Raw genomic sequence first — 24,572 nt, 5'->3', positions numbered from 1 at the left:
CGTCGACATGCTTTTGAAGTTGAGTTTAAAAGTTCCACCGTGGGGAGGGGGTGGTTCCAGGGACTCCCCAGCCGGACTGAGCTGGACCCACCCCAGGGGGAGACCATGCTACCTGCTGAGAGAAGACAGCAGCATCTCTGGTAAGGAGGGGGACCCCCCCTCCAAATACAGGAGGGATGGGAGGGGAGTTTATGGGTGTGTGTGCAGGAGGCTTGTCGTGGAGGAATTACTGTTCCCCCCACCCACCCCACCCCTGGCCCTCGTGGCTATAGGTATTTATAGATGTGTATAGTTTGTTTTCTCCATTTGTTCTTCAAGGAAGTCCATCTCTCCAGTTATCCGTCCGTCCGTCCGCCCATCCATTCATCCAGCTGTGGCTACTTCATCCCACTTCGCAGCACCTGGTTGGCAGCAATCAACATGACACTGATGATGAACGCAATGGCAAAGGCGCAGATGAGACTTTTACGGACACACGTCTGTCTGATCTGTTGGTTTGAGCAGGCTGAGGAAGAGGGAGCAAGATGAGGAGGAGAGGAACAGGGAGAGGAGGAGGAGAAGGGTGGTTTGAAGCAAGAATGAGAAAAGAGAGAGCACAGAGGTCAGTGGCAAAACTTTGGGATGGCGGCAGAGAAAGGATAGCTGATCGGCTTAAAGATTCTCTAGTCTAGCCCTTGAAGGCCAGAACCTTCATGAGCATCTCTCTCTCTCTCTCTCTCTCTCTCTCTCTCTCTCTCTCTCTCTCTCTCTCTCTCTCTCTCTCTCTCTCTGTGTGTGTGTGTGTGTGTGTTTTACAAAATTTTATACATTTTAACTTTAACCATTTCAAACATTCTAGATTCAGGTAGGTAGCCGTGTTGGTCTGACACAGTAGAAATATATCTTGAAATGTCTTGGTATGAGCTTTCGTGATTGGCTGTCTTATTACAAAAGAATTTCAGAAATAGACTGGAAAGAGAAGTTGCTGAATTGCAACTTATTACCAAACTTAAAACCATGGAGAGACCTGGTCTGAATAGAGACATTGGATTATTATCTCATTATACATGATAAAGCTATTTTTGGCCATCTCACCCCTTGCTTTTTCCTGTAAGACCAATTGCAGTCATTAACAGTCGTCAATAGGTCTACCACACATATCAGCCAATCACCCATTCCTACCACCCTTCCAAGTAATACCCCTCCCCTCCCTCTCACTATATACAGTGGTACTTCGGTTTGCGACCGCAATCCGTTCCACGGAGCAGGTCACTCCCCGAATTGGTCGCTCGCCGAAGGCACGCTTCTGCGCGTGCGCGAAGCGTTGATAGAGCACTTCTGCGCATCCAAGCGCCGCGGAACCCGGATGTAAACACTTCCGGATCTGCGGTGGCTGGAAACCGAAGCGGTCGCAAACGGAGGCGGTCGCAAACGGAGGTTTGACTTTATAAAGGTCTGGTGACTTCTGTTTCAGTGTATCTGAAGAAGTGTGCATGCACACGAAAGCTCATACCAAGAACAAACTTACCGTAGTTGGTCTCTAAGGTGCTACTGGAGACACACACACACACACACACTTCAAACATTGAAATGAAAGGTTCATTTGAACCTTCGGACCTCCTTCCTTCCCTTTGTGGATTTCTTATTGAAAATTAGATTTTCTGCATCTTTTACCATTATCTAACTGTCACATAGCCATAGTTACCATCGTTAATTCCACATTACAAGTGTCATTACATCCCTGCCAATGATTTTAACTGTTTACAGTGGTCTTTTAAGTAAATTAGGAATGTACTCTAATCTTTTTCTTTTTTTAAAAAAAAATACTTGATCTTCCTGGTTCTTCAGTTCCACTTTCACACCCTTACAGCATATATTAACATCGGAGCTGTTTGGGAGAATAAAAGACACATGCCAGCAAATACTGCTAATCCCCTGGAAGCATGGATGCTGGGTTTCCAAACCATCAGACAATGGTATATCCTGTTCTTACAGATGTCCGTGAGAAATCTTCAACCTGGAGCCCCTGCCCTCCCTGCAATATCTGGGGATCTTTTTCCAGTGATATATCCAACTTCTGAGACTTTCTCCTTCCTACACACTGACTGCCAACCCTCCGCCGCCCTGGGCTGGTGTGATTTGGCATGCAAAGCCATTCTTCCGCCACCAGTCCCCCTTCAGCCACCATTGGCATTAGCATTCAAAGCACTTCATAGCCTAAACAGAGCAACCACTTTCCTAATTAAACAAAAGACGAGTGAGCAAGATCTAGCGCAGGAACGGACAGGACTTGCTGATGTTGTGGCCTTGCCAGGGCCGGATCGACATGGGGCATGTGGGACATTTGTCCCAGTCCTCAGTCCTTTTGGGACACTAAGCAGCTAACCACCTGCTCTGCCCTGCCTTTTGGTTCCCAGGTCCTGCAGTTTCTTAAGGAGAGTTAGATACTACAGCCTTTGTAGAAGACAACTCAAAAAGATGGTTTCCCTCCCCTCTTTGAGCTTGGCTGCTAGCGGGTGAATCATGCCCCTGAATAGGCAAAGGTAAAAAGGTAAAGGACCCCTGGACAGTTAAGTCCAGTCAAAGGCGACTCTGGGGTTGCGGCGCTCATCTCGCTTTCAGGCCAAGGGAGCCGGTGTTTGTCCACAGACAGTTTTCTGGGTCATGTGGCCAGCATGACTAAACCGCTACTGGCACATGGAGGACCGTGACGAGTGCCAGAGCGTACGGAAACACCGTTTACCTTCCCACCGCAGCGGTACCTATTTATCTACTTGCACTGGTGTGCTTTTGAGCTGCTAGGTTGGCAGGAGCTGGGACAGAGCAACGGGAGCTCACCCCATCATGCGGATTCGAACCGCCGACCTTCCGATCAGCAAGCCCAAGAGGCTCAGTGGTTTAGACCACAGCGCCACCCGCCGTCCCTTATGCCCCTGAATAGGTTGAGAGGAAAGGAAGGCCTGAGGGATGGGTACCCAAATAGCTGGGAGAATGGGAATAGAGACTGACCCTAGCCAGTGGGTTAAAAGTGAAGAACGTCAATGATGGACTGTAGCTCAGTGGTAGAGCATCTGCTTTGCATGCAGAAGGTCCCAGGCTGAATTCCTGACAACTCCTGACAGCCATGGGCAAGAACCCTGCCCGAAACCCTGGAAAAGCTGCTACCAATCAGTGTAGGCAATACTGAGCAAGATGGACAAATGCCCTGACTTGATATAAGGCAGCTCCCAGTGTCCCTATGGTTGCTGAGTTAATTTGCCCCACTCAGTTTGACAGTGAGGGTCTCTAGGTGAGGAAGCTTCCTGAACTACTGAGTACCTGCTGGAGGGTCGCTGTCTAGTTCAATTTATCCTGAGGACAGCCTGGACTTCATGAACATTATGCATAAGATCTGGTTCTTTTGGTGTAGCAGGGCTAGGGAACATGCCAGCCAGAGACCCTGTAGAACTGCTTCTTGCCCAGGTATATAGTACTGCAGGGGTAAAGAACCTGTTGGCCCTCTGGACATTGCTGGACTACAGCACCCACCACCCCTGACGGCTGGCTAAGCTAGGCAAAGGAAGATGGGAATTGGAGTCCAACAACTTCTCTAGGGCCAAAGGTACCCCATCCCTTTGAGTCCTGGATCAGATGGCTAGGTGGATGGGGAGAGGTACCAAGGGACAACCGTGTGGCTTCCCAGAGTACTTTTAGTTCAGTTTAAAGAACCGCTATCCTACCTATAGGGAGAAGCAGAAGATGATTGGCTCCTTCCTCATCACCTTGGCTGGAAGGCTTCTACCTAGATGCTCCTGCCTATGGGATTGAAGGGCATGTAGTTCCCTTTTATGGCCAGCTGGTAGAAGGGTAAGTATGGAGCTGATGTCCAACTCCCATGGCTCCCATTATTCTTATGGCTCCCAAATTGAAATCCCATGGCACCCAGTGACCCAAGTGCTGACAAAGATTTGCTTACTCTCCACATCAACTGGACACTCCTCTGCATTCCCCATGTGGCTTTCCTCCTCCGTCATAATGATGTTCTCGATGTCCTTCATGGAGAGGTGCTCGCAGAAAGTGTCGTACAGCAGCCGCTTCAGCTCGTCAACCGTCAGCTTCTGCATGTCGCACTGCAGAGGTGGGGACAGTCGTCACAGGATGGCCACAGCTCCCGATTCCATTGCATGGAGCTTTGGTTGAGCCAGGGAGCACACATATACACACACACATACACCAGGGTTAGCCAATGTGGTGCCCTCCAGAATGCTGTTGGACTACAATTCCCATCAGCCCTTGCCAGCATGGCCAATGATTGGATATGATGGGAAATTGGGTTGTATCCAAGGAATGACTTCCAGTTCCATTTCAAACCACATGGGCAAAGGAAATATGCTACCTGATGGCATTGTGGTGTCAGGTGATTGACAAGTGGGTGGCTCTATCCACCTCTCAAAGCAGCTCTGGGCAGGGGAGGTTTGGGGACCCTTTTACCAGCTTCATCAACTATAGCCATTCCTGGAGAGGGATAGCCTGACCACTGTAGCCCATGCATTGGTAACATCGAGGCTGGATTGCTGTAATACACTCTGTGCAGGTCTGCAGAATGCAGTGGCCAGACAACTGACAGGAGCTTCTGGTCAGAGGAGATGAGACACTATTGCTAAAACAGCTGCACTGTCTGCCCATCTACTACCAAGTCAGGTTCAAGGTTAATTTACAAAGCCCTGAATAACTTAGCTCTAGGGTACCACAGGGATCGCCTGAACCCTTATGCCCCAGTTCAAAATCTGAGATCATCTGCAGGAGCACCGTTGGTCTTTCCCTGACTTGCTGAGACTCATTTGACAGCAACAAGAAACTGAGCCTTTAATGTTACTGGGCCAGTCTTGTGGAACACATTGCCAATAGATATTCAGCAGGCACATTCTATGCTGAAAACCTTACTATTGTGCCAGGCCTATGCAGCCAATTAAGAGTACCGTATTTTTTGCTCCATAGGACACACTTTTTTCCTCCTAAAAAGTAAGGGGAAATCTCTGTGCGTCTTATGGAGCGAATGTGTGGTCCCTGGAGCCAAATTGCCAAAGGGGTGAAAAGCAGATTGTGCTTTTTTTTTTTTTAAAAAAAGAAAGAGCTAAAGGCTAACAAGAGGGAAAGAGGAAGCCACTCAGCAGCTGATTGCAAGAGATCAGGGAGGGAGATAAGGGATGCTAGCTCCCTTCCGGCCCCGTCTCCTTGCCCAGGCCTCCATTGTTGACTGTTCTGCAGAGGGAGGCTGTTTGTTTCCCCAGCAACATGTGACTGGCTCATTGGATTATCTGGTTGATTAGATTATCAGAAGCTGCAGAACTGTGAGTTGAACACGATTTTTTCCCTTTGCAAAGTAAACTCAACAACTTTGAGCTGATCCTTTAAAAATGGGGCTTTTCCTCTTTGCACAAGAAGCTGCACAATTGTGAGCTGATCCCCCCAAAAAAACGGGGCTTTCCCCCTTTCCTCCTCTGAAAACTAAGTGTGTCTTATGGTCAGGTGTGTATTATGGAGCGAAAAATACGATACATATTTCCACAACGGTTAATTGATGTCTGTTTTAACCTTCGTTATGGTTTTCATTGAATGGTTTTATTGCTGGAAAGCGCTTTGATATGGATTTTTCTGACACAGCAGCATGTAAATATTTTTAAATAAATAAATATTCATCCCACTGGCTGGAAATGGTGTTCCGTCCCAGGCCAAGAGGAATGTGGTTCACGTGAAGAGACTACCGAGCCCTTGTTAGGGCTTTGCATGAACAGGCTCAATGCTATGAATCTTAAGATAAAAGAGAGAAGCTCCTTAGTCAAAGACTAGTGTTTGTAATTCTAGACCCAGGGTTCTTTTAAAGGAAGGTGGCAAGGCAATCAGAGACTGGCTGTGTGGCATATTTGCACAAATGGGGCTACTTGAAAACAGTGGAGGGAACAGAGTGTTTTGAGATATTGATTTGCTAAAAGTGACCCTGTGGACGTTGTTTTAAAGACGGGGGGGGGGGGCAAACCCAGCAGCAGCCTCCTTCAACTTGGTTTTGGACTACAAAACCAGAGGGTTTGGACTACATTTCTCATCGGCCCCCAACCAGCACTGCTGTATGATGGTAGGGTAGATAAGAACATGGTCATGCTGGCTGGGGCTGATGTGAGTTGTAGTCTGAAACATCTAAAGGGCACCAGGTTGGGAAGGCTGTTCTAGGATTTCATGTAGGCTGGATAGGGCGGTTGTGGCCAGATGTTGTTGGACTACAGCTCCCATCAGCTCAGCGAGCATAGCCAATGGTCAGGCATGATGGGAGCTGTAGTCTAGCAACATCTGGTGGACCACAGGTCCACCATCCCTAATAGGCTAATGTCCTTCCACAAGGCACAAGGCAGGTCAGTAGTTTCAGCACCATGGTGAAAGCACATGGCAGGCAGTAGTTTCAGCACCATGGAGAGGTCTAAGCGAGCTGCTTGCTCCAATGATGTCTGAAACCTGTTATGACTTCACCATCACTTCTCCCAGATTCCATCCCTACCTCAAAGAGTGGAAGGCCATGCAGGCTGATGGGAGTTGTAGTCCAAAACACATGGATGGCACCAGGCTGAGGGGAGGCTGCCATAAAATGTAGAAACACCCTGAAGAATCCCCATTCCCTTCCTCTGCGAGATGGAAATTGAGCTGGGAAGCATGAAGCAGCATGACATAATTAAGAAAAATGGTGATGCCTACCTCCTGGTGTGAACCAGCAGTTCCAGTCACCATGAAAAATGGGAAAATACGCATCTTCAGTACATATATCTGCAGTAAAATCAAGAAAGAGGGCCAAACCATCAGGTTTTGGGGGTGGGGGGCGGGAATCGGTGTTTCCTTACCTTCCAAAACACAGTGTCAAAGTCAGTGCCGTGGAATTTTTCTGGGATGCCAGATGTGGAAAGTTTGGGGCCAAGCAACGTCACAAACTCCTCAAAGTCCACTTGTCCATCGCCTGGAAATGACAGACACCAGCACAGGTGAAAACGAGGCAGCATCAGGCCCCCATGGCAGGATAAAACCATATAAAAATACAATACTAAAATCTGTAAAAAAATATTCACAGGCAGGCAACTTCTTTGTGGAAGGCAATAATTGTTCTTAGCAATGCTTCATAGAAAACAACCAAATGGGCACACTAGTGTTCGAAGTATGTGTTCTTACTAGGGGTTACCTCTCCTGCTTGTATTGCTTGCCAACCACCTACGTGATGAAAGTCTTACATTTATATATACAGGTATATGGCAAGTTTTTTCTTGCTTTTGTTTGTCTCTAAATAGTTTGAGAAGGGATATGTTTGCTTTTCAGCTTTGCCTCACACAGAATGTTTTCTGAGGTGCAAATGATACGTTGTGTTAGTCACATAGCTTCTCCTGTAAGGTTGCTTTAATTATTTAATTAAACAAACAAACAAACAAACTGTTAAGGAAATTCAAAGACAAACACAGGGTCCATTTTTATGGGTCAGGGAAAGCCTGGGCTTGCTCTAGTACAGGCATCCCCAAACTTCGGCCCTCCAGATGTTTTGGACTACAATTCCCATCATCCCTGACCACTGGTCCTGTTAGCTAGGGATCATGGGAGTTGTAGGCCAAAACATCTGGAGGGCCACAGTTTGGGGATGCCTGCTCTAGCGCCTTGGTCATTTTGATTGCCCTTTTTCTGACGCACCCTGGCCGGCCGGCTCTGCAGTATCCTTTTTGACATGTTTTCCAGGTGCAGTAACAGGATAGATTTGTACAAATGCATTATGATTCTGGCAGTTAATAATAATAATAATTCTATGTCCCTTTCCTAATGAGCCCTAGCATGGAATTCACCTTCCCCCTCCACACTGATAGACACTCTGGGCCAACATTTTAATCAAGCTATTTGCCACGACCCCTATATATCTCATCCCTGGTCAGTCACCACCAATTCAGTTCCCATTAGTGCATGTGTTAGAAGATTTTATATATATATATATGCTAGCTAGATGCTCTGCTGCTGTGTGTATCGCTTCACATACTGCCTTTCACTGCCTTTGCTCTTGCATCCCAGCTGCCTTGACAAACAGCCATTCCTTCTGATTGGACCTCCTCCCCCTCCATTCCCCCAAAGCTGCCCCCAAAGAAACAGGCACAAAGGTTAAAAATCCCATTAGGTAACCAGCTCACAGATTAAAATTCAGCAAGGAAGTCAATAACCTAGGAAATAGAGTTGGGCTGAAAACACCATCCCTCTGGGGATCTTATATCTACCCTGGTGATCTGGTGCATAGATCAGATGAGCTGGCATGGCCTCTGGATAATTATTGGGGAATGCCAGAGTTAATTATCTTCATTACACGGACAGCTCTGTTCATCTGTCACTGCAACAGAGGCCGCCCAGAGGCAGCAGCAGAAAATGAAGGTATATTATTCTCCAGCTGATCAGCGCGGGAACACCGGAAGCTGCCTTATACTGAGTCGGAGCATCGGTCCATCCAGCTCAGTATTGTCTACACTGACTGGCAGCTGCTCTCCAGGGGTTCAGGATGGAGTCTTTCCCAGAATTCCCTGGAGATGTCACAGATTGAAACTAGGACCTTCTACGTGAAAAGCAGGTACTCTACCACTGAGGTACCACCCTTCCCCTAGGACACGGGTGTCAAACACAAGGCCCGGGGGCCTAATCCGGCCCTCCAGACCTCGTCATGTGGCCCGCGTAGCCGCCGCCGACAATATCCACTGACAGTAGTTCTGGAGCCTGCGATTGGCCGAGGGTCAAAACCGGGGGCGGGGCTGCAGGCGGAGGCCAGGGCGCTGGAGCCGCGCTGACGGCCTTGGCCAGGGAATTTCAATTTCGAATGAGGCTGAGGGAGGCGGTGGCACAGCGGCCAGACGGGGAAGTGAGATGCAGGAGGAGGAGGAGGAAGCCCGCCGAGGAGGTAGGAAAGCCCTACAGGCGCCGCCGGCAAAGTTGGTGCCGGGACGGAGCAGCGCTGGGGGGTTTTTTGGCAGGCTTTGCTGTTGTCTCCGAGAGCGAGTGAGGCGGCACTGGGGAGCCGCCACCCGCCGCTTCCCTTCCTCTCCTTGGCTGCATCCAGGAGGTGGGCGAGCGAGCGGGCGAAAGGGACGCGGAGTGAGCCTGAGGGGGAAGTAGGCGAAGCGCAACAGCCGCTCTCTTGATGGAGCCAGGTTTCTCTTCCCTCTTCCCCCGTTTTCTCCTCATAGACACTCAGGAGGGTGCCTGGCTTTTGCTCTGCCCCCCACCCCCGAGCCGACCTTTGGCTTCTCAGTTCCGGCGGAGCTGCTCCCCGGGGGGCAGCCGGGAGGGAGGCGGCGGCGACGGCACGGGTTCCTGCTCTTCCCGCTCTGCCGCCGCCTCCTCTCAGCCCCTCGTGATGTAGGGCTCCAGATGGAGTTGCCTCGCGGTTTGAGTAGGTGGGAGGGGAATTTTTTTGGGGGGGGAGGTTTTCAAGCCTCCTCTGCCTGCAGTCCCGGTAGGGAGAGGCGGCGGCGAAGACGACAACAGTGCGGGTGGGGGGAAGAGCAGCTCTGAGGCGAAGATGCACGTCCACTGGGGCTGCCGCCGCCGCCTTCCTCCTCGGGAAATCCGCTGCCCTCCCTCAGCGCGAGGGGAAGGGACTCTGGCGCTGAGGAGGGAGGATGCAAAAGCAAAGCAGGGAGTTGGCGCTGCACCGCATGTTCCTGCCCCTCTCCAAAGCATGGGGTGGGATGCAGCGTGTGGCATCCTGCCTAGCGGGGTTTGGGTGTGCGCAGGGCGGGAGAGGGAAGCCCTCTTTCCATCTGCAGAAGGTTTAGTTGAACCCCCCACCCCGAAGCCGTCGATCCCCACCTTTTCTTCAAATTTCCCTCGTTTACATCCCCTCCCACACACGCGCCACGACGCAGGAATGTGATCCACATGGGGGCGGGAATGAGCTTACATTATTACAAAAAACAGTAATAATTGAATGCAGTGACAATAATTTATGATAATAAAGAGTGGACACATAGTCCTACAGACACAACCGGCCCTTTGAGGGTGACCAAACTGCTGATGCGGCCCCCGATGAATTTGAGTTTGACACCCCTGCCCTAGGACATACCTCATCTTAGTGGAGAACAGCCGTACTCAGAGATCCTCTTTTGACTCCCCCTCCTCTTCTGAGAGGAGCCGATCAGATCGAGAGCTCATTTCCTGTTCAGTCCAGTCCCTGACACAGTGGTTCTCCAGGATTTAAGGCAGGAGTCTTTCACAGTCCTACCTGGAGATGTCCTGGATTGTTTGTTTGTCTGTCTGTCTGTCTGTCTGTCTGTCTGTCTGTCTGTCTGTCTGTTTAACATGTATCCTGCCCTATGCTCACAGGTCTCAGGGCAGTTCACAACATAAAATCACAAAATAAAAACACAAAACACAAAATAAAAACAAGAACAACCCTATAACCCCTGCCCTCAACACATTTTAAAGGGGCATTGGATGTCAATCAGCCAAAGACCTGGTTAAAGAGGAAAGTTTTTGTTTGGCACCAAAAGGTGTGTAATGAAACATTCGCTCTGGCGAACAGGGGTTAAAGAGAACGTGTTCCTGCCTGCGGGGGACTTTAAACTCCAATCCCCGCCTCCCGTCCGGCCCTATTGGTCGGTCCGGGCGTGACGCAGGCGGGAACATTCCATTGCGTAGGGGCTGAGCACACAGCCCCCATGCGATGGTTCAGTTGGGCAGCCCACAACCCCACCTCCGTAGCAGGCGCAGAAGTGGCTTTGTTTGGCACCAAAAGGTGTGTAATGAAGGATTGAGCCTGGGAGACCTTCTGCATATGCAAAGCAGTTACTCTGCATATGCAAAGCACATGCAAAGCAGGTACTCTGCTGCTGAGCAACGGCCCTCCAACTAAGGCTGCTTTCAGGCTGTGAACTTAGGATCAATTCAGACACCAGGGGTGATTTCTTGAAACTCATTTAGACCACGTCAGCTTACTTGTTCACTCAGCACACCACTGCCTAACCTCACTGGCAGTGGCTCTCTGGGGTCTCAGACTATTTCCCCCAAACATATTTGAAAATAATGTCGCTATCCAAGCTGATGTGCTTCTTGCCAGTGCAGAGCCAAGGTGGGCTGGGTTATCCAGAAACTATGGATTGCCTTTAGTCACCACTGGGCTGCTCAGAAAGATACCTGTCATTCCCCAGCTGCTGGGCCAAACCGGCAGCCTGTGTGTGTGAGAGAGAAAACCAATTTCCTGGGCAAGCCTCCTTGGCATACAGGAGTTGCCAGCCAGGGTATCACTACTGAGCTGGATAACATCCCTGTGCAGACACCTGCTCCACAAATCCACTTTTCCATCATGGCTTTCCTCTCCATGCACCTATAATTGACCGTTAGTAAAAGAGGAAGATAGAAAGCTTTATTCTACTGAGTTAGACCTTGGTCCATGTAGCTCAATATAATCTACACTGACCAGCAGCATGTCTCCAGGATTTCAGGCACTGGTCTCTCCCAGCTTCACCTGGAAATGCCAGGAATTGAACCTGGAACCTTTGGCATGCAAGGCAGATGGTCTACTGACTGAGCTAAAGTTAATAATATAGGAAGCTGCCTTATATTGAGTCAGACCACTGGTCCATGTACTTCAGTATCATCTGAGCTGACCGACATCAGCTCTCCAGGGTTTCCTGGCCCTACCCTGAGATGTCAGGGATTGAACTGGAGACAATTTGCATGCAATGCATGTGCTGTGCCAAAGGAAGCTAACCTATACTGAGTCAGACCACTTGTCTACCCAGCTCAGTATTATCTACACTGACCATCCGTGGCTCCCCAGGTTGTCAGCCAAGGGACTTTCCCAGCACTACCTTGAAATGCCGGGGATCGAACCTGGGACCTTCTGCATGCAAACTAGATGCTCTACCACAGAGCTACAATTAGGAAGGTAGCAAGCTGCCTTAAACTGAGTCACATCATTAGTCCATCTAGGTTGGTATTGTCTACACCAGGCATCCCCAAACTGCGGCCCTCCAGATTTTTGGCCTACAACTCCCATGATCCCTAGCTAACAGGACCAGTGGTTGGGGAAGATGGGAATTGTAGTCCAAAACATCTGGAGGGCCAAAGTGTGGGGGTGCCTGGTCTACACTGACTAGCAGCAACTCTCCAGGGTTTCAGACTGGGGATATGCCTGGCCCTACCTGAAGATGCCAGGGATTGAACCTGAGATCTTGTACCTGTAAAAAAGAAGCTCCAGCATTCAGCTATGGCCTTTCTCCTAATTAAGCAGTCTTCCCCAAGCTGGAGCCCTCTAGCTATTTTGGACTACAACACCCAGCAGCTTCAGGTGGTGCAAGAGGGAAAATCATGCCTCTTTCTGCAGCCTTCTAAAGCAGTAGCTAATGGGGGCCATCACATAAGGTAGAAAAGCAAAAGAAGGGATAGAATTCAGCTACTCCATGGGTGCCCCTTGCCCCTATGAATGGACCCTTCCTGAATCTGTGGGCCATGGACCTGCGTCCAGTTGGCTTACTCTCTGGAGCCAGCCAAGTAGGATCAGTTTTACCACCTTTAATATCAATCCCTTCCATGGAAAGCAGCCCAGAGATAAGAGCAATTCTGAGTGCTGGCAAATTCGCAGCTTGAATTTTATGGAGCTGTCAACCTTTTTTTACAACTCTGGGATGAAACTCTTCTCTGAAAGACAAATATTCCCTTTAGCTGGGGGACATCAAATCTGTAATAGCTCTGTCAATGGTCACATTAGAGGCACATCAGTCGGGGACGCGCATGAAGTTCAGTGCGGGAGGGAAGGCAACCTCCCGCAAGCTAGAAAAGGTGTGGGGTGAAGGTGGGATAAGAAGAATCAAGATTGAGCACCCCTCCCCCAAACATGTCACCTCTCTATTCCCCACATCCATGCCTAATAGCACTAGGGAGAGGGCACAGGGATTTGACAAATGAGCACAAGGCTGGCCAGTAGTTTCAGCACCACGGAGAGCTCTAAGTGAGCTACTTGCTCCTAGAGTGCCTAGGACTTGACTGAAGCCTTTTTTGCCTTCAAGGACAGATCACTCCTCCCAAATGCCATTTCTTCCTCAAGGAGTGGGAGTCTTTGCTGCCTGGTCCACAACATCTGGAGGACACCAGATTGGGGGAAGGCTAGTTAGGGAAGAGAGCACACAGAAGAAACAGGGAGTTCGATTCAAAAGAGAAGAGCAACAAAAGGGGGGGAAGCATCCAAAACTTTCCCCACCCCTCTCCAAAAAGTCTTACCATCCATGTCTAGTCTCTGGATGATGACTTCCAGTTCCACCTCATTGGGCATGTAGCCAAGGGACCTCATTGCTGTGCCCAGTTCCTGCTTGGAGATGAAACCGTTGCCGTCCCGGTCAAAAACTTTGAATGCCTCACGGATCTCTGCAGGGAGAGGGGAAAGGTTGTTATTTAGGCTACTATCATTTGTGACCAGGCTTTGAGAATAGGCCAATTTGTCAATTTTGGTTTCTCAGTTTTATCCATATCGGTTATCAATATCGGTTTCTCAAGTGGCGCTGTGGGTTAAACCACAGAGCCTAGGGCTTGCCGATCAGAAGGTTGGCGGTTCAAATCCCCACGACAGAGTGAGCTTCTGTTGCTCGGTCCCAGCTCCTGCCAACCTAGCAGTTCGAAAGCACATCAAAGTGCAAGTAGATAAATAGGTACCACTCCGGCAGGAAGGTAAATGGTGTTTCCATGTGCTGCTCTGGTTCGCCAGAAGCGGCTTAGTCATGCTGGCCACATGACCTGGAAGCTGTATGCCGGCTCCCTTGGCCAATAACACGAGATGAGCGCCACAACCCCAAAGTCGGTCACAACTGCACCTAATGGTCAGGGGTCCCTTTACCTTTACCTTTAAGTTTAGTTCTCCTCATTTCCACATCAGGCTGCAATTCTTTTAAGAAACAAGTCCACCTCAAAATTCACCATAATTTTAGTGCAAATTTCTCTCGACAGGTGTATTTGTATTCATTTCCCCCCAGCCTACATGGTTTTGCAAAGCAGAATGCGTTTTTGTATTATTTTTATTTTAAAAAATGTATACATTTTTATGCACACTTTACCCCAGAATCTAATAATAATAATAATAATAATAATAATAATAATAATAATAATAAATTTTTATTTATACCCCGCCCTCCCCAGTCTAAAACCGGGCTCAGGGCGGCTGACACCAACAGAATTACAATAAAACATAAAAACAATTAATTAAAATACAGATTAAAATACAGTATTAAAATTTAAAATGCAGCCTCATTTCAAGTAGGCCATAAATCCAAGCCATGAGGGAGGAAAACACAGGGGTCAGGCTGAGTCTAACCCAAAAGCCAGGTGGAACAGCTCTCTCTTGCAGGCCCTGCGGAAAGATGACAAATCCCGCAGGGCCCTGGTCTCCTGGGAAAGAGCGTTCCACCAGGTTGGGGCCAGTACTGAAAAGGCCCTGGCTCTAGTAGAGGCCAATCTAACCATCTTATGACTCGGGATCTCCAGAATATTATTATTTGTGGACCTTAAGGTCCTCCGTGGGGCATACCAGGAGAGGCGGTCCCGTAGGTACAAGGGTCCCAAGTCGCATAGGGCTTTAAAGGTCAAAACCAGCACCTTAAACCTGATCCTGTACTCCACCGGGAGCCAGTGCAGCTGGTAAAGCACTGGATGAATGTGATCCCGTGGCCGGGACCCTGTAAGGAGCCTCGCCGCGGCATTCTGCACCCGCTGGAGTTTCTGGGTCAGCTTTAAGGGCAACCCTGCGTAGAGCGAGTTACAATAGTCAAGCCTGGAGGTGATCGTCGCATGGATCACTGTGGCCAGATCGGGGCGAGAGAGGTAAGGGACCAACTGCTTGATGCGGCGGAGATGGAAAAATATGCAGTTTTGTACACATTAATTGGTTAAACACAATGCTACATTTCAACATTTGGCAAAGTGCAACTTTCAGAGGTCTACATACTGTTTGGGAAAGTTAGAATCAGGTGGTTTGCCTTTTAATATCAATGGAATTGAATCTCGCTCCCATCCATACCAGAGAGTATAAGAGGAGCTTGTTGGATCAGGCCAGTGGCTCATCTAGTTCAACATGCTGTTCTCAGAACATCCAGGACATGAGAACAGGGCTGCTCCTGACAACTCCTTTTAGAGGTCTTGCTCTGGAATCTTCCAGTATTCAACTTCACTGGATGTCCCCGAGTTCTAGTGTTATGAATGAGGGATAAACCCTTTTCTCTATCTACTTTCGCCACGCTACACATAATTTTATAAACTTCTATGATGCCACCTCTCTAAACTAAAAGCCCTAAATGGCTATGGTGTTATTCAACCTTATTTTGATTTGCTCTGAACCCCCCGGATGGAAGCAGGTTGGTGTCATGGTCCGGGCTGTTTACGAGCGAAGTCTGAGCAAGGAGCGTCAGGACCAGGGGCAAGATGGTAGGCACAAATGTCCGAAGAGCAGAGGTCTAAGGGTCTAGAAGCACAAGGGAAGAAGTCACAGTCCAAAGGTCGAAGCACAAAGTCACAGTTCCGAGGGTCAGAGCACGAAGTCACAGTCCAAGAATCAAGGCACAAAGTCACGGTCAAAAGGTAAGGAGGCACACGGCGAGGCAGAGAGTGCGTTGGTGTGGCAAAGAGCTGAGGGGAAATGCTGGCCTTATATCCCCTGCCGGCTCATGCCACCAGGTGCAGCAAATACCAAGTGGCCTCACCTGTGTGGCCACGCCCTGCCTCTCTGGAACAAGCCAAAGAGGATCCCAGTCCTGCAAAGCCCTGCTGGTCCCAGGGCCCGGCTCCTGCACAAACTCCTGACAGTTGGATCTCGAATGCTTATAACATTTTAGAACAGCCACCTGGTTCCATGCAAAGGGTGGCGTGATCTTCACTTGTTTTGTGCCCTTGTTGGATCTGCAGCAGCCTGTGCTCCCATGCAGCAGCCACCAGCCAGCCAGCCAGATATCTCTGGTGGGAGATGAACAGGGTGGAAAGGGTAACCAGCCACCCCTCTCTCGTCTTCCTCAGCATCTCGTAAACCTCACTCGAAATTTATGGGCAGTAAAACGCCTTGCTTTCAGATTCATTCCAGGAAATTGGCAAGGAGATCAAGTTAGATGTCAGAAACAAAGCCGGTCCCTCCTTGCTTAAGCTACCATTTAATTACAAACAAAAAACCAAAAAACCCATCCAGGCAAGGTGGCAATTTATTATTTATGTGTGGATTTATGGGCTCCTAACCCTTTGTGGCCTTGAGGGCGCATTTGGAAATCCGAAACTGTTACACACACTTCACAGGAGAAAGCCCAGTGAGGCACAGAATCCACCCTCTTCCAAACAGACAAAACACTTAGGTTGCTACTAGATGACTTGTTTATTGAGCATTCATTCTGATTTGTTTGGAGGGACGTTAGACAACATCTGCTATTTATTGAACATGTATTCTGATTTGCTTGAAGCTGCAGACTCGTGAAGGATAAGGCTATCAGTGGCTAATACAGTGGTGCCTCGCTTAACGAATGCCCTGCTTAACGAAATTTTCGCTTAACGAAAGGTTTTTTTCTAGCAGAGGTTGCCTTGCTAGACGAATTCATTTTCGTCTAGCAAATCACGGTTTCCCATAGGAATGCATTGAAATTCAATTAATGCGTTCCTATGGGCAAAAAAAAAAAATCCAAAAAAAATCAATGCATTCCTATGGGATTCGCTAGACGAATTTTTTCGTTATAAGAAAAGACCCGTGGAACGGATTAAATTCGTCTAGCGAGGCACCACTGTAATCATGATGCCTCTACAGTCAGAGGCAGGGATACTTCTGAAAATATCCAGTTGCTGGAAGTTGCAGGAGGGGAGAGGGCTGTTGTGCTCTGGTCTCCCTTGAGAGTTTTGCACAGGCATCTGGCTGGCCATTGTAAGAACAGGATGCTGGACTAGATGGACTGCTGGCCTGATCCAGCAGGGAATAATAATACAGTGGTGCCTCGCTTAACGAATGCCCTGCTTAACGAAATTTCCGCTTAACGAAAGGATTTTTCGAGCGGAGGTTACCTCGCTAGACGAATGCGTTTTACGAAAAATTCGTCTAGCGAATCGCGGTTTCCCATAGGAATGCATTGAAATTCAATTAATGTGTTCCTATGGGGGGAAAAAAATTCCAAATTTTTTTCAATGCATTCCTATGGGATTCGCTAGACGAATTTTTCGCTATAAGAAAAGACCCGTGGAACGAATTAATTTCGTCTAGCGAGGCACCACTGTAATAAAATAATAATAATAATAATAATAATAATAATAATAATAATAATAATAATATCCACCCTTCACCCTCAGGTCCCATGGTGGGTTACAACAATGGAAACAAACATTAACATTAACATACAATATTACACAATTTTAAAAAACAGTTGAAAACAACTAATTTTTCTCTCTGTGTGTCTGTCTTTTATTTATTTTCTCAAATTACATATCAACAATTTAACAAAAGACAAAAGGACGTTATGAAATATACCCCATAACAAGCTGAACAAAATCAGAAGCAAAAACACCAAGAAGCTTCTATGCACAGACACCCACAAAGAAGTTCATATAAATGCAGAGATAGCATATTTAAATTAATAAAAAGTGAGAACAAACATTTAACAGATCCATATTCTGGAGTACACCCTAGGGACTTTCTGTTTGCTGTCTGAAGTATTTGTATAAGCAATAAGATATAAAACTCCACTGGTCCCTGGCAAACCAATCTCTGTGTTTATTTCCTCTAGCTATTCTTAGTTTACATGTGATTTTATCTGCTGAAACCTTTCATACCATGCTGTTAAATTAGCACCTTAATGGCCTTTCCAAAATGGTGCAATAGTCATACTTGCAGCTTCTAATAAGTATCCTATCGTGGTTTATCTCTCAAGTCCATATTATCATCTGTAAATAAATTTAGCAGAGCAAGCTCTGGGGTCTTCCTGACATATTGTTGAGCAATTTTTATCAATTTCATTGAAAACCTGATCCCAGAACACAAATATATTGACACTTGTCCACTACATATGTTTAGAGTTACCACTTACGCTCTCATCCCTCACTTCCCAGCTGCTTTGTCACCAAAAAAAAATGGTCTGATATTTTGGGAATGTGGGTTTGTTGCACAAGAGCTCTGAATCCACTTTGACTGAGCGGCCTGAATTTTCTTGCAGGTGACAGAAAACCAGCTTGAGAACAGCAGCACTCTGCATGCGCACCAGTGTACACACAGAGTAGACTTGGGTGTTTTACTAGTCAGGTGTGCAGCTCGAAAGGATGCGGGGGGTGGGCTTCCTTTGCCAGTGGGGAAGCTGTTTCCACATCCTGCATCAGAGGGACAATACAGTGGGAGGAGGCAGGGGCGTAGGAAGGGTGAGGGCAGTGGGGGCGGATCCTCCGGGTGCATGCTGCTCCGGGCACCCGAGTGGCTATCCTGCACCTGGGAGGGCACCCTCTGCACCACGCCCCCCTTGGCAGCACGCCCGCTCTGGGCAGTGCGGGCATATGCTCTGCCACTGGGGGGAGATGGGAATGGAGGGGAGAAAAGACCTGGGGCAGCTCCTTCAAACAAATAGATGACTATCAGGGAGTTGGCATCCTTAGGCATTTGTCAAGGCCCACAGTCTGCGGTTGGGCTGCACCCAGAACACACACATGTGTCCACATCCTGAACTAAAAAAATTCCCATTTCACATAAGAAGAGCCTTGCTGGATCAGGCCAATGACCCATCTAGTCCAGTATCCTGTTCTCACCAGATGCCCGTGGAAAGCCTGTAATCAGGATTCGTTTTTTTTAAAAAAATACATTTTATTCCAATTTTCCAAATTCAACAAATTAACAAAACCAATCTTTTATACAAAATCCTATATTCACATCTTTTACCTTGCTCCGCCGAGCTATGACTTCCCCCCCTCCCTTCATGCGGGTTTCTTGTTAATTCCCTTTTTTGCAGTTCCTTTTTTGACATATTGGTCAATTCGTAAGGTTTATTTTAATCCTGCGAGAGTTTTTAACGATCTACAGTTTTTCTCCATATAGTCCACATATTTACTCCAGTCCTTTTGAAACCTTGTCTCCCCCTGGTCACGAATCTTGCATGTCAATCTAGCAAGTTCAGCATAGTCCATCATTTTTGTCTGCCACTCCACAATTGTAGGTAATTCCTATAATTTCCATTTTTGGGCTAACAAAGTCCTAGCCGCGGTTGTTGCATACATAAACAATGTTTGATCTTCTTTTCTAATCTCTCCTCCCATTATTCCTAACAAAAATGCTTCTGGTTTTTTTGGAAAAGTATATCTAAACATCTTTTTCAATTCGTTATATAAACTTTCCCAAAATCTTTTAACTTTTTCGCATGTCCACCACATATGATAAAATTCACCATCTTTCTCTTTACATTTCCAGCAACTTTTGTCACTCATTCTATACATTTTAGCTAATTTAACTGGAGTTAAATACCATCTGTACATCATCTTATATACATTTTCTTTCAAGGCAGTACATGCTGTAAATCTTAAAGTTTGATTCCATAATTTCAACCACGCATCATATTCAATATTATGCCCCAAATCTTTTGCCCATTTAATCATCACTTCTTTTGTCAACTCATCTTTTGTATACCACTCCAACAACAAATCATACATCTTTGCCAAAAGCTTTGTTTTGCCTTCTAGCACTTCTATTTGAAATTTGGATCTTTTATCCTCAAAACCTATTTTTCTATCTTCTTTAAGCACATCATTTATTTGATGGTATTCTATCCATCCTGTTAACACTCCTTTAATGTCATCAAAAGGTTTTAAACTCCATCCTTTTTCAGTTTTCGTCAAGATTTCCTCATACGTGGCCCGCCTCTTCTCCATATTTACTTTCTTAACTGTTAATACCTCTGCTGGTGAGACCCACCAGGGTGTTTTAGTCTCTAACAGCCTTTTATTTCTTTCCCACACCTCGTATAGAGATCTTCTTATCACATGATTCGTAAACCCGGTATGTGATTTCTTTTTGTCATAACATAAATATGCATGCCATCCAAATCTATTGTTAAAACCTTCCAAATCTAACAAGTCCGTATTCTCTAGAGTTATCCATTCTTTTATCCAACAGATACAAGACGCTTCATAATAAAGTCTCAAGTCTGGCAGGGCGAATCCACCTCTTTCTTTCTTATCTACCAAAATTTTATGTTTTATTCTAGGTTTTTTCCCCTGCCAGACAAATCTTGATAAAATCTTTTGCCACTCTTGGAATTGCCTCGTACCTTTAACCACAGGTATAGTTTGAAATAGGAATAACATCTTAGGTAATACATTCATCTTTATTGTTGCAATTCTTCCTAAGAATGACATTTTCATATTAGTCCATCTTTCCAGGTCTTTCTTTATTTCCTTCCATACTTGTTCGTAGTTGTCACTATAAAGATTAATATTCTTTGCTGTCATCCATATTCCCAGATATTTTACCTTTTTAGCCACGTCGAGTCCATGTTTTAACTGTAATTCCTGTTTTTCTTCTTTCGTCATATTCATTGCCATAACCTTGGTTTTTTGTCTATTTAATTTGAATCCTGCCAATTGGCCAAATTTCTCCATTACTTCTATAGCTTACGGAAAGCCTGTAATCAGGATTCGAACACAAGAGCCCTCTCCCCTTTTGTGGTTTCCAGCAACCGGTATTTAGAAACATAGTAACTGTATCCGACTGTGGAGGCAGAGCACAGCCGTTCATGACTAGCAGCCATTCCTCCACGAATTTGTCCAATCCTCTCAAAAAGCCAGCCAAGTTGGTGGCCATCACTGCCTCCGGAGGGGGGGGGGAAGGCAACTCTATAGTTTAACTCTGTGTGAAGAAGCCCTTTCTTTTATCTGTCCAGACTCTTTCAAGCTTCACTGGATGTCTTCCAGCTCTAGTGTTACGAGAGAGGAAAGCATTTCTGTCCACTTCCTCCATGCTGTGCATCATTTTATATATTTCTATCATATCACCTCTCACTCTCCTTTTCTCTAAACTCCCAAATACTGCAATCTCTCCTCATAGGGGAGTCCTTCCACCCTCTTGATCATTTTGGTTGCCCTTTTTTGAACCTATCAACACTCTACAATATCTTTTTTGAGGTGAGACAGCCAGAACTGTACATAGTATTCCAAATACGGTTGCACCATAGGTTATAAAAAAAAGCCAATGCAATTCTGGGCTGCATCAATAGGAGTATAGCATCTAGATCTAGGGAAGTAATAGTACCACTGTATTCTGCTCTGGTCAGACCTCACCTGGAGTACTGTGTCCGGTTCTGGGCACCACAGTTCAAGAAGGATACTGACAAGATGGAACGTGTCCAGAAGAGGGCAACCAAAATGGTCAAAGGCCTGGAAACGATGCCTTATGAGGAACGGCTTAGGGAGCTGGGTATGTTTAGCCTGGAGAAGAGAAGGTTAAGGGGCGATATGATAGCCATGTTCAAATATATGAAAGGATGTCATATGGAGGAGGGAGAAAGATTGTTTTCTGCTGCTCCAGAGAAGCGGACAACGGAGCAATGGATTCAAACTTCAAGAAAAAAGATTCCACCTAAACATTAGGAAGAACTTCCTGACAGTAAGAGCTGTTCGGCAGTGGAATTTGCTACCAAGGAGTGTGGTGGAGTCTCTTTCTTTGGAGGTCTTTAAGCAGAGGCTTGACAGGCATATGTCAGGAATGCATTGATGGTGTTTCCTGCTTGGCAGGGGGTTGGACTGGATGGCCCTTGTGGCCTCTTCCAACTCTATGATTCTATGACATTAGGGTATCAGCAGTTTAATTTTCCCTGTCTAGCAATGCCCAGAAACTATACACAGACAAGCAAACACCCACACGGAAAACACTTTCAGTCCACAGTAAATAAAACACAGACAAGGAACAGGCGAGAGATTGGGCAAGGCTGCTTGAGAGACTTTAAGGGCTGGACTTGAAGAATCTTCCCTTGTGTGATGGCAGCATGCACCAGCTTCTTAAGACCCTGGGCACGTGGGCTGCAGAGCACTATGGCATGCCCACTGCACACAGATCCACTATAACTCCTCTCAATTACTGTTCCCATAAACATAAATGTCGATAAGAAAAATGATACCTGGCTCCTGTGGTGTGTCCCCCCCCCCTTTAATACCAACCAACCTACACCGCAAGGTCCTTGAGTTAACTTTTTCAAACCTGGACAACTGCAAGACAATTTTGATGCTGGATATTCTTTTAGAAGGGACCCAGGTGGCGCCGTGGGTTAAACCACAGAGTCTAGGGCTTGCTGATCAGAAGGTCAGCGGTTCGAATCCCTGCAACGGGGTGAGCTCCCGTTGCTCAGCCCCAGCTCCTGCCCACCAAGCAGTTCGAAAGCACATCAAAGTGCAAGTAGACAAATAGGGACCGCTCCAGCGGGAAGGTAAACGGCATTTCCGTGCACTGCTCTGGTTCGCCAGAAGCAGCTTTGTCATGCTGGCCACATGACCCGGAAGCTGTCTGCGGATAAACGCTGGCTCCCTCGGCCTATAGAGCGAGATGAGTGCTGCAACCCCAGAGTTGGACACGACTGGACCTGATGGTCAGGGGCCCCTTTACCTTTACCTTTATTCTTTTAGAACACTTAACTATTTTTCTGACTCTTCACAGGATCTTTGATGACTCGAATTGACATCCTGTGGTGCTCAGAGCTTGACTGCATTTGATAGCTCTATGTAATGAGATCTTGCACTGGACCATTTGCGGGTTGGTAGGCAATTGCGTTAAGTCCTTGATAGAATCTGACAGTGGGCATACCATCCTATTAGCTGCTTGGCAGTGCTTGATAGCTGTCAAGCTTGCGTGACGGCCTGCATGATGTCTCCGTAAACAATCAAGAGGTGCCCGCATGTCGAACACCGCAGTCATAGACTCACAGAACCATAGAGCTGGAAGGGACCACGAGGGTCATCGAAGTCCAACCCTCTGCAATGCAGGAATCTTTTGCCCAATGTGGGGCCCGAACCCATGACCCTGCAATTATGAGTCTCATGTTTTACAGATTGAGCCATCCTACACATGCCTGCTTATTGTTGTTGTTTAGTCGTTTAGTCGTGTCCGACTCTTCGTGACCCCATGGACCATAGCACGCCAGGCACTCCTGTCTTGCACTGCCTCCCGCAGTTTGGTCAAACTCATGTTCGTAGCTTCGAGAACACTGTCCAACCATCTTTTCCTCTGTCGTCCCCTTCTCCTAGTGCCCTCCATCTTTCCCAACATCAGGGTCTTTTCCAAGGATTCTTCTCTTCTCATGAGGTGGCCAAAGTATTGGAGCCTCAGCTTCACGATCTGTCCTTCCAGGGAGCACTCAGGGCTGATTTCCTTAAGAATGGATAGGTTTGATCTTCTTGCAGTCCATGGGACTCTCAAGAGTCTCCTCCAGCACCATAATTCAAAAGCATCAATTCTTCGGCAATCAGCCTTCTTTATGGTCCAGCTCTCACTTCCATACATCACTACTGGGAAAACCATAGCTTTAACTATACGGACCTTTGTTGGCAAGGTGATGTCTCTGCTTTTTAAGATGCTGTCTAGGTTTGTCATTGCTTTTCTCCCAAGAAGCAGGCGTCTTTTAATTTCGTGACTGCTGTCACCATCTGCAGTGATCAAGGAGCCCAAGAAAGTAAAATCTCTCACTGCCTCCATTTCTTCCCCTTCTATTTGCCAGGAGGTGATGGGACCAGTGGCCATGATCTTGGTTTTTTTGATGTTGAGCTTCAGACCATTTAAGTGCATCAGAAAAGCCCTGTTGGATCAGGCCCATGGTCCAGCTAAGCCAGGTGGGTGGGGTATGAATTGATTGATTTATTTATTACGGTTCTTGACCAGCACACCTAAATACGCAATACATAAAACAATAAAAGAAAAACAGCAATAATCTAAAAATAGGCAATAAATTTAGGTTTTAACAATTGTTTAAAAGAAAACTGATTAAAAGGAGTGTTACTACTTAGGGAGGTAGACTACAGCAATTAATAACACTGGGTCCTCTTTAGCTAGTCCTGAAGATGTTCTGAAGATATTTGGACACTGCTAATTAGATTAGACCGAATTTTTATGACTCTAGCACAGAATTTGTCTACCTTCGCTGACACATTAGAGTTAGCGTCGGAAAGAAGCCACTCTATATAGAAATTATCCGAGTGTCCAGGTAGCTCTGCCAGTATAGTGTGGATAAGCTCGCCTCGCACCTCCTCATAGAAGCAGCATCGCAAAAGTATATCGCCGATAGATTCCATTTCTCCTGATCCGCACAGGCACCATCTCTCACATAGAGGGATCCGTTTGTACTTCCCTTGGAGAACTGCTGAAGGCATTATGCGGTTACGGGCCAAAGTGAATATGAGAGGGTATTTCCAGGTGGAATAAATATCTGGCTGGGCGGGCCAAGTATCTCCTTTCCTCCTCAATTAGAAAGTGAGGCACTTTACTCAAATCCTTCTGTCTTTCTATATCTATAATCCTCTGTTTAATAAGGGTCTTTGCTGTATTAAGATCACGTGACATAAGGCTGGATGGATTGAGGTGGGGTATGAATAATAATAAT

At 46.9% G+C, this 24,572-nt stretch overlaps 1 protein-coding gene across 1 annotated transcript in view; it reads right to left on the bottom strand.

The window, feature by feature from the left end:
* Window positions 1-322: 322 nt before the first annotated feature.
* Window positions 323-24,572, bottom strand: part of CABP7 (calcium binding protein 7) — a 60,960-nt gene continuing 36,710 nt past the window's right edge. The window contains exons 2-5 of the mRNA XM_035099182.3: window positions 13,231-13,374; window positions 6,846-6,958; window positions 3,935-4,088; window positions 323-505 (exon numbers count right to left, since the gene is read on the bottom strand). Of these exons, the coding sequence (XP_034955073.1) occupies window positions 378-505; window positions 3,935-4,088; window positions 6,846-6,958; window positions 13,231-13,374 (539 nt within the window). The 3' untranslated portion in view covers window positions 323-377. The remainder of the gene's footprint in view (window positions 506-3,934; window positions 4,089-6,845; window positions 6,959-13,230; window positions 13,375-24,572) is intronic.

Source organism: Zootoca vivipara, chromosome 16 (assembly GCF_965207765.1).
Source record: "Zootoca vivipara chromosome 16, rZooViv2.hap1.1, whole genome shotgun sequence".
Taxonomy (NCBI): domain Eukaryota; kingdom Metazoa; phylum Chordata; class Lepidosauria; order Squamata; family Lacertidae; genus Zootoca; species Zootoca vivipara.
This window is presented reverse-complemented; position numbering and strand designations above follow the sequence as displayed.